The sequence below is a fragment of the Callorhinchus milii genome, unplaced genomic scaffold (assembly GCF_018977255.1).
Source record: "Callorhinchus milii isolate IMCB2004 unplaced genomic scaffold, IMCB_Cmil_1.0 Scaffold4, whole genome shotgun sequence".
Taxonomy (NCBI): domain Eukaryota; kingdom Metazoa; phylum Chordata; class Chondrichthyes; order Chimaeriformes; family Callorhinchidae; genus Callorhinchus; species Callorhinchus milii.
The window spans coordinates 59,377,270-59,392,597 of NW_024704745.1; the positions used below are offsets into that span (position 1 = coordinate 59,377,270).

General features: G+C 39.1%; 1 protein-coding gene across 1 annotated transcript in view; it reads left to right on the forward strand.

Annotated features, from left to right (window-relative positions):
- LOC103184642 (teneurin-4) overlaps window positions 1-15,328 on the forward strand; it is a 359,161-nt gene that overhangs the window by 99,152 nt on the left and 244,681 nt on the right. The window contains 1 exon segment of the mRNA XM_042334411.1: window positions 10,690-10,980. Coding sequence (XP_042190345.1) covers window positions 10,755-10,980 — 226 coding nt within the window. The 5' untranslated portion in view covers window positions 10,690-10,754.

The following is a 15,328-nucleotide window of genomic DNA, read 5'->3' on the forward strand; positions in this document are numbered from 1 at the left end:
TGTACAAAAACAATCTTCGAAGCCTCTCCTTAACTCTTGAAATATTTCACTTTTAAAGTGAAGTATTTAATCCAGACGATCAGTATCTCTCAGGCATCTTTTGCATTTTGTTTCACTAAATTAAATTGTCCTCCAGGAGGTGTCGGAGATGCACAGAGAATATATTTCAGTTTTATATTATGTTATTGTGAAAGTGAAATATTAGATAGTTTGCTTTTCGGAAATAACATTATGGGATACAGTACATAGGTACTTTGGGACATGTGTGCATGCGACCGCCAGGAAGGTGGAAGGCGAACTAGATGGACTTGGGTCTTTCTTCGTCTAGCATTTCGTATGTTCTTATGTTATGTTCTTATTGAGTACATCTTCCTCAGAGTTAAGCATTCAAAAGCAAAGGCCGATAAACAGCAGTAAAAAGATTCATAAGTACAACAGGGTTAGCTTGTGTTTTAATAAAATATATTAATTTATGCATTTCATTAAAATTAACTCTCAAGAAATGCTTTTAAATAAAATAAAAGAATGTGGTTGAGAAGATAAAGCAGCTGTGAGATATGATCAGGATGAGAGCTAGTGTTAGATTGCAACTGGATGTAAAGTAGCAACAAACTTCAATTCGATTGTACTATTATCTGTCACCTTAGTGGCTGTGGGACAATGACATTTCCCTATAGTGGAAGGGTCATTTGAGTAAAAGCACAGGTGCAGCTGCATTGTGAGTTACAAACATAGTGAATGGCACTGGAAGAAATGAGTATTGAGTTACAGCACTATTAAGTGTCACTTAAGCTGTTTGCCAAATGAAGACTTCCCCTCTGCATGCATTCTCCGACTGCATCTGAAGCTTCAATCCATAGCAGAGGGGTGTCAAATTTAGCTTGTAGCTTTCAGGACTCCGTTTTACTTAATGGTTCCATTATACTTTTAATGATGGTTGAACTGTGGGCTCAGAATCTGGAAAATGGTCCAGTTAGGGTTACCAGTATCAGTGCAAGTCTATGAAGAGTCTTGAATAAAGGCTATTATTTGCAGGCATGCATATATTTTGCACTAGTAATTACAAGAGTATCTGATGTTGAGGATGTGGAGTCGATGGGTCCACTAACTCTCACTCAGAATAACAAGGTTTGCGTAAATAATAACATTCACTGCATTTCTAAGAAATTACTTTTATTAAGCGTTTTGAGATGCTTCTTTTGTATTAAATGTGAGTATTTATTATCTGTTATAGCAAATTAGCTTTAATTTTTTAAATACAGTGAATCCCATGTGCCTTGTGATTCAATTGGACATTAAAATATCCAGTCCTACTCTTTTATAGGAGATCAGGAAGTTTCTCCAGTGAAAAGTTTCTCCATGGAGTCCTGTGGCACAGTGGTTTGAGCACTCCCCTCGCAAGCGAAAGGATCTAGGTTCGATTGCTATGCAGGGCAAAATGTTAGGCAAGGTTCTTTACTCCACATGCCTCTGTTTACCTATTGAATAGTGAGTAGTAAGTAGTAGTGAGTTGTAAGCTGGTAGTTAGACAATTGGCCGATTGCTTTTCCAGGAGTAATAACCCCTTCAAAAATAAATAATTAATAATTTGGTCTTTCAACTGACTGCGCAACACTGCTGTGTGCAAGTGGTTGCCTAGTTAAGCCACCAATCAATTTACAATAAATTCTGTGAAGCGCTTTGAGAAGTTTCAATGGTGTGATAAGGTGCTATATCAAATGCAAGGATTATTATTATGTATTATTAAACTGCTTGCTATTCTACCTGTTATAGACTTTCCTGAATTTTAATTTACAATTTCCTACCTGCATATTCACAAAGGGGAAATTTCATTTAATTGAACAAATCTAGATTAAGGATATCACCAATTCCCGAGCCAGTGAATTTGTATAAATTACCATTTTTTAAAGTTATTGATCAATTTTACATCTTTGAAATGGTATCCACTTTTTCGGTCTCTCACCACTTGCCATTCCTATTTACATGAATTTCATTACCACAAAGAACAAATTTAGAACAGAAAGTCTCTTAAAACTGAGGTTAATATATTCCATAGCAATTTACTATTTATTGGTCATCAGAGTAAAATAAGCTGTTGCCAAGAGTTGTAAATATGGGAAAGTGTCACAGAAGGGAACACAAAACAGACCCCATCACTAAACAGAAATAAGCATTGAAATGGGACTGAAACAGCGAGTGTGCTTTTCACCAATAAATACTCCATCTGTCTGGTTTCAGGAAGACATTGCAAGCTGATATATATCACTTGTGTTGTGAACGAATGACTTTTTTTATTACATAGTTAAGTTCCTAAGGCTTTTGTAGCAATATTGTGCAGTCAGGTTTTAAAGCATTTACCAGCAAATATTCCTATACCAGTGGCAAATTGTGCTTGTCTATTTTGTGGCTTGTTCTGGTTTATTTTGGTTAGCTTTTTAGTTTGGCAGCTGAATAAAAGAGCAACCACCAGGAAGGAGGTAGCGGTTCAAAAATTTAGATTGATTTTATAGCTGCCAACTCTGGTCCATAAAGTCTCTCCATTTGAATTGAAACAATGGTGAGATTTCTATGTGAACAAGTTTTAGTAAAGCACAAGTACAAAGCCATGTGTCCTGGCATAAGTTCTTTAGTCAAAAGGAACAGCAGTTTAAACGATGCTGTACATATCAAAACTGCTTGAAAAGATTCTAACATGCATGCCAATTTTATACAGAAAGATGCCTTGTTGGCTTTGTATAGATTTAACTGTAATAACAACTAATCAAATGTAGGAGTACTTTTGTTAGCTTGGCCCAGTAGGTGGAGTGTAGCTCAGTGGTTAGAGTACTTGTCTCACAAGCGGGAGACCTGGGTTCAATTCCGGGCAGGGCGAAATGTTGGGCAAGTTTTCTTACTCTACATGCTTCTATTTACCTAGCAGTAAGTAAGTAGGAACCCGGTTGTTAGTCGATTGGTGCTGCCCTTCAGATGAGAAATTAAACAGGGTCATTGAGGTGGATGTAAAGGATCTCATGGCACTGCTTGAAAAGAGAAAGGAGTTTCTCCTTCTGTTCTTGCCAATAATTCTCCAGCTACATTGGCCATTACTTCATTACTGTTTGTGGGACATTACTGTCTACAAATTGTCTGCCACATTCACATACAAAACAGTCATCGCACTTTACAGAAATTGTTTGGCATGTGCTTTGGGAAGTGTTTTGACTTAATAGGACTATATTAAATGTAGGCATTATTCATTAACTTTTCCTTACAATACAATACAAAATTACATTTGGATAGCGCCTTTCACATCAGGAGGACGTCTCAAAGCGCTGAAAATTAATTGCAAATTTTCCTTATATTAAGGCAAGAGTTAGATGTTGCAAATAACACTGCTTAATGTGAACTACCATTCCAAACTTCACAGTAAACCTACTTTAGTCTTTTGGTTCTGTTTTAGTCGTTATTTTCTGGGCTGGGTCTGTAGAAAAGTGGTAAAATTTGTGCTCTTCCTGGCCCATAAAAATGTTATTTCACAGTCGAGATTGTGGCTTCTAATTAAGTTAAGACATACTTAAGGAATACAGCAAATGTTGCCCCTAAGAGTGTAAAGTGGATCTGTTGGCCCACAAGAAGGAATCAGTGGGAGGGTGGCGAATGTTTTCAAAGACAAAAGGGGAGATGCTTGTCAGTGAGCAGGGTATCTGTGGCAGATGAAATGGAGAACAGATCTAACAATTAGGAGTCTTTCAAATATTAAATAATAAAACAAATTACACAAAATATCCTGAAGTGAACTTCGGTGTCAACATTGTTCCAGCATGTAACAATTGAAAGAACAATATGGGATTCTCAAAACTGTGAATCAAGAAATTACTGACAGAAGTATACATACATGCTTTGAATCTCACTCTCTGCTGAGTTCTCCAATTTCAGTTTAAGCACCAGTTGAAGTGTTACAATTGGTTTCACTCAGCGCCCTGGTGAAAGAGGAGAAAGTTAATCAGAATTCTGCTTTTGGTCACTGTGCAGAGACCCCTGCTGGACGTGCATCTGTGTGGATGTGCATTCACTGGCCAGTAGCTGTGATGTCCTCACAGTTGAATAATCTGCCAACTCTCACAGCCATGGTTCACACACGAATAATGGCCACTTGAATAAGGTACATGCAGGGAACCTTATCTGAGTGGAATGAAAATAGAGAGTCAAATGGCTTCAGAGAGGAGGAAGGGAGAACAATTGGTGGCAATGAGACCCAAATGAAAACTTTTTGAACTTTTACAAAAGAAATTAATTTTTTTAAAAACCGTAACAGACGTTTTTGTGAACAGTGTTAGTTTTGTTTGGTAGGTTTGTAGCAATTAATCATTAGAAGCTTTGTGGTTGTCAGGCCTCACAAAAGGTAGCCTTGATCAACAAAGAGTTTCTTTGTCATAAGGAATCATTGCATTGCTGTAACCCAGCACATCAGTAAGGTTTCTGTTTGCATTTACAATGATTTTCAGCTGTAAAACAAACTTCTGAAGGAAGATATAAAGATAAATTGTGCACCATTGCTCTTTGTGTTTTTGTCTTGTATAGACATACAGTTATAACAGCTATTAACATTGTTCAAAACAGTTGTTATTGGAATACGTTAGGCTACATTTACCAGGGACAAAATGCCCCTTTATCTTACTGGAAATACCACACAGCTTCCAATATAAGTCCTTCATAATACATTTTACTGCATAGAATGATGAAACTTTATAATCACCAAATATCACTTCGGCAGCACCCAATGCACAATTGAGCAGCATGGTGCTGGTTTGATCTCCATTCTGCAAATTCAGATATTAGACATGGTGGGGGGGGGGGGGGGGGGTGGAGATTGTAAATGGATTGGAGGCATCACCAAACCACCCTTGTAAAAAATGTTGTAGCCATTTAGGAACAGTATTGACAAAGACCTAGGAGTGGGCAACCTGTTCCCTCAGCTGCAGTGGATGCCTGGCTCTAATGGCCAAGAGGGAAAAAAATCAAATAATTAGGAAGAAAGCCCCTCTGAGATGGTTGCACCCCCTGCCCACAAAAGGAAAAATGTTTCTACCAAACAGACTTATAGAAATCTACATAACATCTGGAATATTTGGATATAGTTATAAAGTTGGGTCTAGTTTGTGGTATTTCTAAATGGTATTTCTTAATAAGAAATCGGATTTAGATTCCAATCATCTCATGGGAACACCACTCTACAAATAGATCAATTAATCTAGTTGAATAAGAATTCGGTAGAGTTGTTAACACAAGATCTTTAAATGTTTACATAGTGAAAAAAAAGTCAAAAACTGATAACTGAAAACACGAACCCTTTTATCTTCACAATGAGGGCTGCGTACTAGACCAGCACTAATATAATGCAGAGTAGAGTGTTATAATTTAGTGTGACGTGTTTATTCAATGAATCTCCATTTCTTTGATTCATGATTCCTTCTTAAGGAATTATGTTAAGAAATTTGACAATATTAAAGCCCAATGTATTCACATTCCATGTGATCCTTTGTCACTGAGAGCACTTGTATCATGTTAATTGTATTCTTCTTTCATTTGTATTGGTCCAGAATAGGCTTCACAGAAGATTACTTGACAGAAAGACCAGTTCTGCTTGTAGCTCCTTGATGTTTTGTGTGGTTGTAAAACTGATGTATTCTGGGTTTCTTGCTATAATTCATAAATTTTAAAATCACACAGGATTTGGTAAAATGCTTAATTTCATTCTTAATTTAGAAGCTGGTTTTGTGTATTTGCTATAAGAAGGCTTCCAAATTAAGACTTTTCCATAATTCAGTGTGATATAAATGTTAAAGTTCTTGGATATAGAGAGTTTTCACTTTACATCCAGCCTATTATGTATCTGACCTAAGATTGCTTGCTGTTGATACTGGGATGGAAAAAGAGATAACAAATTCTTTTCTGTAACTTTTTATTTATATATTTTTCAAATACATAAAACAAACAGAACAATTCTAGAAGAAAACAATTCCAACATAAATTTCCTGATACATATGGATGATGCCTAAAAGATGTCTATTGTTTTTTTGGAAAACTTATGTTTTTGTAAATTACATTCTCCTTGAATGCTACTCTTGAGAACACACTTTTGTGACTCGATGTATTATCAACTTGGACATCTCTAAAGCTTGTGATAGAGTCTGGCCCTTTTTAAACAAATTGACTTTGTATGATCTTCCACCAGGTTGATGGTCTTGGCTATATCTAGCTTTTTCTCTAATCACTATCTGTGCTGTAGTTAATGGTTCATCCTATTATCTCAGGGGTTTCCTAGTGCTCTTGCTTTTTCTCTACATCAATGTCCTCATCCAATCTCATGCGGCCTAAGCTACTCTATTGTTGATGACTCCTCTCTACATTCATTAACATTCTTCAGTGCACATGCCCACAGTGCCCATAACCTTCCTGTTGTAGTGCAATTACTGAATCACAAACCTTGATTTATTTCCTGCCCTTCAATAGACAAAGATAATTATGTTTTTGTTTCAGTTTTTCAAAGACACAGTTTATTCATTTCTCTCAGAAGACCTCTAGAACATCAAGGTGGCTGGAATGTCACAAACTATCTTATATAGTCCCTCACACCATGCTGAACCCTATTGTCTACAAATGTGTGTTCAGGAAACTAAGGCTTGAGTCAACAGCTCAAGCCTCAGCATTACCTAAAATGTGGGGTTTTAACCGTATGTTCACACATCCAGAGTGTGGGATTTACTTGAATTGGTGTGCAGAGTAAAGCACCTACTGGAGTGCTGCACTTCCAACTGGTAGAACCATCACTCAATAGGTAGGAATAGGAATTTGTATCTTGAGTTATGGGCAGAAAGGTGGTGACAATCTTCTCATCCATTCCATGAATTGCACAGCTCACCATAGGCCCACGAGGAGTTCTTGGTACCTGCCACACACCTAGTGAGGGCTCAAACCTACACTTGTCAGACATTTAATAACCAACTTGTGGCTATTCATGTAAGTGGGGACTCTTTGGGGCTGAGCTCACTCTAAGCTGATGTGCCTGGCATCAGAATGCAAAATTGGAATCAAACCAATCCTTTATGGCTGTTTGGGGTTCTTGAGCTAGATGGATTCTTAGTACTCAAGGACAATATTAATGTGAGACTAGTCAGACTGGCTCTTTGGCTGGACTTGGAGGGGCAGGCTGGGGGCATGGTTTCTTCTCATGTATTAACCTTGCAAGCCAAAGCACTAACTAATAATAATAATCCTTTCATTTGATATAGCTCTTTTCACGTCTTCTAGATGTCTCAAAGCGCTTCGCAGAATATGCTGAAAAGTGAATTGACTGTATATTTGTGGGCAAAACATGGCAGCCAATTGCACACAGCAGTATCCCACAAACAGTCGTGGATTGAAAATGACAAATTTATTATTGTTTTTGTTTTTTTGGAGGGATTATTATTAGGCGTGTGGAGTAAGGAAACTTGTCCAAGGTTTCGCCCTGCCTGGAATTGAACCCAGGTGTCTTGCTTGCAAGACGCGTGCTCTAACCACTGAGCTACAGGAGTCCACAAACTATCTCCTTGAAGTAGATTTCTCACATTTTCTCCATTGTGATGAGATCTTCCAAGAATCTTGGTTTCTCTTTTTGTGCCAAATATTTTATTTTCCTCCAAAAAACTCTTAATCTCTAAAGCCCAAGTTTTTAAATCAAGAATTGAATACCACATACTCCCATATATCTAGGCAGCTTTTTGTAATATTGTTCTTGCACTTATTTTGTTCCCAAATACACACACGAACATCACTTTACAATCTATCATGTGAAGCTCTTTGAGATATCTCAATGATATGATAAGGCAGTATAACAAAAGCAAGGATTATGATGGTACAAGAAAAGGCTTGTTGACTGGTAAATGATCCTTTCTTTACCTAAGGCCACCATCCTCTCTCATTCCAACACAGCCTTTCCTGTCTGCCTCTATTTGATCAATACTATTTTAATCGCTTAGCCAATAAACAATTCTCATTTATTCCTCCGAACCTTCTGACTCATTAACCTACAGGCTGCTCCTCCTCTCTGTCTGCAGACATTAAACCTCACTGCAATAATCCTCCTCTAACTCATTGCTTCCAGGGACCATAAGATTTTGAAATTCCTTACCTTCTTCACACACTCTTTATACCGGTGGCAGCAATGCGATTATTTTTTGGACTGCAAAGCCAAAATTATGTTTCTGCTGTGGCCAGCTCTCAGCTGTGAGGTGTGGAGAGATCTGTGCTTGTTCCCATTATTGAACGGTGGTTACTTTTTTCAGCATTACTAAAGATCTGGTTCTTTGAATCCTTTGTCACCTCAAGGCTGGACTATGGGAACTCTCTCCTCGCCGGCCTTCCCGCCACCTCCCTCCACAAGCTGCAGGTCATTCAGAACTCTGCAGCTCGTGTACTGTCCCGCACCAGGCTTCGGGACCACATCACACCCACCCTCGCTCGCCTCCACTGGCTCCCCATCCCCCAGCGGATTGATTTCAAGATCCTCATCCTCACCTATAAGGCCATCCACGGCCTTGCTCCCTCCTACCTCTCTGACCTACTATCCCCTACCTACCTGCCCGTACCCTCCGTTCCTCCGGCTCCGGTCTGCTCCACGTCCCCCGCCCTAATCGCCCTACCATCGGTGGTCGGGCCTTCAGCCTCTCAGCCCCCAGGCTCTGGAACTCCATCCCCCAGTGCCTTCGCCGCTTCCTCCCTCTCCTCCTTCAAAGCCGGTCTCAAAACCTTTCTCTTTGACCGAGCCTTCAGCTCCCCTCTCGACTCTCTTCCCCCTCCTCGCTCCCTCCCTTCCCTCCCCTCACCCTGACCATTTCCCCCCTCCTCGCTCCCTCCCTTCCCTCCCCTCACCCTGACCATTTCCACCTGCTCGGGTCCTGACCCAACTGTGCAGCGCCTTGGGACGTCCTCCTGACGTGAAAGGCGCTTTATAAATGGAATCTTGTTGTTGTTGTTGTTGTTTAAGATCTACCCTGCTGGTTTAAAGACTGAGGCTCTGAATTTATGCAATGCTCCGAATGGATGATTTATACTGCACTGTGACAATTCAAATGTAAAAACTGCGTTGAATCAGCACTAAAGGTGTAGTATAAATGGCATACCAGTCTTCCTTTCCTAATACAATCTGTAGGCTTTTAAAACCCAAGCTTTAATCCCGTTAACCCTGCAAGCCAAATTGTAACAGGCAGGCTGGTACTAGCTCGACAAGCGGTGGGAAGCTTGCCAGACAGCACGTTCAATGGCAAGGCGAAATGTGGCAGCGAATTGCGAACAGAAGTGTCCCACAAACAGTTGGGGATTGAGTGACCACATTTTTTTGAGGGATTATTTCTCCCAGAAAGCAATCCATGAATCAACTAAGAACTGGATTCCTATTTACTTCTGGGTAAACATTAAGGAAACTTGCCTAAGGTTTTGCCTCACCAGGGATCTAACTCTCTCGCTTGCTCGGCGAGCATGCTAACAACTGTACTTTGGGACTCGATTTATCCTCTTCATAAAGGATAGTGTTTTGGAAAACTATAAAATTGTATCCTGTATCTCTCTCTGTATTCAGCTAGAAATTAATTTGTTTCACAGCTGTCATGCCAACTGCAGGGTATTTTTGAGGTGTGTAACTTTGGGCAATAATGCTAACAGGTTTGTGTGGCTTCTCAATCCAGTAATGCCCATAGCCATCATGTTGAGATTTACATCAAAGATCTTAAAGCTGTCTTTAAACTCGGTTCCAATAGTGAAAATTAGTGGCTTCTATTTCATTTTGGGGAAGAATTGTCACAATCACTCTCCTCCCTGCCTGTCAATTAATTTCATGTTGAGCATTAGTTGAAAAGTTCCTGCACAACACCCGAAGTTGACATGTTTAATCAAACTGAGAGTCAAGCAGAAGTACTCTGCAGTTGTCAGGTGTGAAACCCTCCCAAATAGAGCTTGCAGTTTATCTGTTCCTAGACGGATTGAAGATCCACCTCTCCCCTTGTGTCAGCTGGGGGTCCGACACACATAGAAACCAATCATCATGCCAAAGTGCCTCCAAATTAAAGGACTGAGGGTTCTACATAAAGATCCTGCGGCACTATTTGAAAAGAGAAGGGAATTTTTCCTAGTTTCCTGGGTAACAATCGCTAAAATACAATTGGTCATTCACTTGAAGACTGTTTGTGGGACATTGCTATGAACAAATTGACTTCTGCGTTCGCGTACAAATTAGTTATTATACACTACAGTAAATCATGTGAAACATTTTGAGATATCTTCCTGACATGAAAGGCAAGAATTCCTGACAAGAATTTTTTCTTGCATTATACAATTTATTATTTGTTTTTGTTTTATTATTGCAAGAATTCTTACAGAGGCAGTTCATCAGAATCTCCTACCTGGCATAAAATGTCCAGCCATATGTCTAGCTAGATAAAAATGCTGTCTCCTAGACTCTGCATGAGAACTTTGTAACTAAGGATTATTCTGTCCTGGTATAATGATAAATTTAATGGAAGGTGTGGTACACTTAAAGGGAACAGATTCAATATTTGCAGTTATTCTTCTATGGTACCGTTTGCTATAATGAAAGCCTAAACTGAAATAAATGCAAATCTCAATGCAAATTTCTTTAGCTCTAACTCCGGTATTGGTTTTCTTTGATTGCAGAATATTTTGCGCTAGACTGACCAACTGACATTAGTTATTAATGTTGAAAAATTACTCAAACAAGCATGGATGTGAAAGAACGGAAACCCTACCGATCTTTAACAAAGGGTAGACGCGAAAAGGAGCGGCGATACACCAGCTCTTCAGTGGAAAGTGAAGACAGTAAAGTACCTCACAAATCCTACAGCTCCAGTGAAACACTCAAAGCCTATGACCAGGACCCAAGGTTGGGTTACGGCAACCGTGTCAAAGAAATGATTCATCAGGAATCAGATGAATACTGCAGACCAGGTATTTCACATTTCTATGAAACTACTACTTTGTAAAAGCTAAAAATGTTACTGAAAAGCATGAGCCCATTGAGGTGGGTTGAAGAATTCAACCACAATAGTAAAGTTGATACTGTGGGTCAGGGGTTATTTATTTGTAAAAGGACTAGGAAACAATGAATCTTGCACATGCCTCAATGTGATGAATAGTGTATGCTGCACATACTCAAAAGTGAAATCCAGTGCCACATGTGACTATTGAGGTTGCATTAATAGCGTCATTCAAAAGGGAACTGGTTAGGAATCTGAAAATATTTTTTAAAATCTTTGAATTTGGTATAGTGCCATTAACATTACGGGGAATATCTTAAACTGTTTTACAAGTGTGACATGACTTGAAAAGAGATAGTATTTGCTTGTAAAGCCCCTTTTGGCATGTTTGAGCATAATTAGGTGCTATAAAAATGCAGGTTGCTTCCCTGTTTCTTTGCAAAGTAAACTGCCTTGCCTTGAATGGAGAACTCTCTGTCGTTTTGATCTAGTAGCAATTGATGTGGAGAAAGCAGCCTTATATTGAGCAAGAAGTATGAAGAAGAGATCTGTGCAACCTACAGACAAGATCGTCAGAATGTTTAAAAACAAGAGTTTGAGTTAGGTGCTGGTCATATATTGGGGTGAATTTAACAATATGTTTGATATTTATTCTGTACAAATATACCCCCAATTCAGGCTTCCAATCCCCAGCTCGGGGTGACAGTCAGCTGTGTCAAGCACCTTGAGATAGAAAAGGCATTATATCAATGTAAATTGGATTTTTACTGGGTGAGTCAGAGACTCTGCCTCACCCGGTTCTCAATGGCTATATCCATAAACTATTAAACTTCCAGCACATAGCCCATGGCTTTCGTCAACCTATTGGTGGAATACTGGGATTGTGAACTATTTGTTCATGAAAATGTCAGTTTCTAGTTGACTAGGATTTGAAAAGCACGCTTTTGTTGGGCTGCAGACTGTAGGTATCAGTAACAAGTAGTGTATATGCACATTTAACAAATCTGATGTCCAAACCCCTTCACTGATGGAAAGCTGTTTTTACATGTGAACAAAATGTGCCCGAGAAAGTGTTAACTCATTTGCATGGCTAGTTTTAATTAAAAAATTAAATCAATAAAATTTCACGCTTGCTTGAACCTTTGTGAAAGGTATTCAAAGAAAACCAATGTAGTTCATTTAGAATTTGATCAGAACTGTTAATGAATTCTCAGCAAGTAACATGGAAAAAGCAATATTCCGAGACAGCTGAACATCAGTCAGAATATGGAGCAGAGTTTCAACCTTCTCAAAAAGTTACAGCCATACTCTGGGATACATCCCATGTCTGAAAAGGAGAAGCGTGTTCATTTCATTGCATGAGATTCTCCAGTGGAGTGTCGAACAACATTCTCTAAAGCAAGGTAGCTCAAGTGTAACAGGAGAAGGTAGAGGTGCAAAGGTGGGGGAGGTAAAAATTCAAACCTCCTGTAATGTTGCCAAACTGTGTTTAGACAACACAGTACTTGTAATTTCCAATGAATAAGGAATAGATGACAGCATTTTATGCCATAAATGTAATTGCACTCTTAGCCTTGTTGATAAGAACCTAATTTATGCTTTTGCAATTTGCCAATGGTAGGATTGAAAGGGTTAAATTTGTGGTAGCATTTCTAAACATTTTTTACATACAGTAAAGATGGAGACAACAGTCATGTCCTAAAGAGTACAGTATAATGCCAGGTTGCAATGTTATATTAAAAATGGTTCTCCTTACTTAATGGCTATTAATTATTACTGTAATTTTATTACACTCAAAAAAAGATGTTTACCTAAGTAGAAAGGAAGAATTGCAGTCATCATGTTATTGTACATGAATATTGGTAAAATGTGACAAACCATTAAGTATTTATGATGAAACCATTTTTTCAGCTGAGTCATATGAGTCTCCTGCCAGTAAGCAATATTTATTTTCACTTTCACCCCCAAAAAGTTAAACTTGAATAAAAAGAACTCAATAATGGAGACAAATGTATCTTTTTCTATCTAAATATAAAATGAAAGCATCCCTCCTCCTTTCGTCCACCCCCCCACACACACACATTGAGGTTGTCCTTTTGAAAGGGCACGTTGGATTCAGGCTGTGAAATCAATTTACTGCACAGCATATATTGTAAAGAAATTTGATTTTCAGTTAATTGTAGGAGTCATTTTTCATAATTTATGAGTTTTCTTGCCAGAGGCAAGAGCGAGCGCCAAGCTTTAATACTGCTGATGTGCAGAACCAGTAAGTCAGGGAGTGGAAGTGAAAACAAGAAAAATAATCTTTTTTAAAATAAAAGTGACTCTTCTGCTTTACTGAGTAGGGATGAGGTTAAGCTTTTAGATCGAGGATAGATTGGCTTCAGAATATTCTGCAGCACCAGTTCAAAAGAGATTGCCAAGCCTTTGGGCCCAGGAGAATTGGGTCCATTCATTGTTTTGTAGTCGGTGCAAAAAGTAAAATAAAAATTAGTTGATCATGCACAATACCATCAGTAATCACAACCCCCATGTTTTGTATTCAGAGCCAAGGTTCAATAGCAGATAGTGACTTCAGCCCCTTGTGCCCATCTCGGGTTGACAGGCTTGTCAACATTCCCATATCTGTCACAGGCAATTTAGGGGAAAGGGAGATGCAGAAAAAGATAACACTGTTTCAAGGCTCTCCTTTCCTTACCCGTTGACTGTATTCTTCTCTACATTTAAATTAGTTAAAAGAAATTAAATCTTTATTTACTCTGGATTTTCTTCCAGCTCATTGTAGAAGCCTGTGGCTGTTTGGACAGCTGGAATGCATCGAATTGAATTAAAATGGTTCAGGTTTTAGCATTCCAACAGTTTCCTCAAGGATTGTTTGGAGTATGGCAAGGGGTGAGCTAGTTGTACATCTTTTACTATGGCACACAAGGGGGTAGAAAGAGGGGCTCAGGTTTTGAAAGACTGATGGCCAACCCTGGTCCACTTTGAGTTTTATAATAATATTGTTTTAGGGATTATTTGGAAGCTTAGCTGTTCTGAAATCAAAGATGCTTATGCAGCCATACAATTTTTAGTACAGATCCTCTCCTGAAAACCAGAATTTCCTTGTGTCAGCAGCTCTTTATTAAGCATTTGACTGGTAATGTTTTTCTGTGCGTTCCATGAACTGGATCCAAGGTGACATGTTTGTCAACAGAATGTCAGATTCAAACCAGCGCTTTGTGAGGGTCTCAGACGTCCGGTTCCTGAGACAGGCAGGTCCACAGTATACCAGGGCACTGCTGATGACAACACAGCCATCCTGGCTCATCAGCAGGACTTGGAAGGGCAGACCAGTCACTGGGAGAAGGGAATTTTTCCACTCAGCTCCTGTTAGCCCTGCATGCCAAAGCCCTAAAGGGTGGCATGGTCCCAGCTGGACAAGCAGCAGGAAATCTTGCCAGACAGCGGCATCAATGGCAAGCTACATGGTTTTAGCTGGTTAGACTATAGCAGTACCCCAATGCACACTCTGGAGTCCCCAAGCTATGGCTCTGTGTTTCTGGAATTAGGTAATTAATTAGGAATTAGAGTGTGCAGTGCGCAATCTATTCCAACAATCTAGGTCTGGAATTTTCATGTGTAAGTGGGATGTATGGAATTCTCAGCTTGGTTTGGGTACTTTTAAACATGGTGATAGGTTTCCGCACATATCAGACACCAGGGTGACCAAACAAATAATTGTATGTGTCCCATTGCATTAGTGTTGGAAGGAGCATTTACTTCACTCTGTAGACTGTTCTGAAAGATAGTACCCAAAGAAAAAGTAAGTTCATTTCGGTAGTTTACTCATGAACACATGCCTCTGAAGTTTGTTGCTGTGTTATGGAGCCAGCCTGCCACTTTGTATTTTCCACCATGTTTAGAGTTTAAAGCAACACAACTGACTGAATGAGACTCAAATGTTTGTCCGTTCTATTCTTGCTCAACATGTCTAAAATGTAATCAAGGAAGACAAATACAACAAAGTTAGTGATTTTATTTACAGGCCTGTCGAACTTGGGTTTAACTTGGAGAGTGCTTTTTCATTTAATTTTACCAGCACATTTACTCACATGTTTTAACCTCTACTATAAAAATGCACAACACTTGTAAAAGTTATGGGTCTGGGGAAGGGCATGGAGGAAAGAACAGAATTCAATTTGTGAATTAATAATGGAAATGCCAGTGTTTGTGAGTTAACATCTGGTTGCATCTGAGCTGTCAGAATAATGTTGGGGGAGCCCTAAATCTGTTAGTATGTGTGTGGAGACAGAACAATGATTTCACCACAGTCCAAT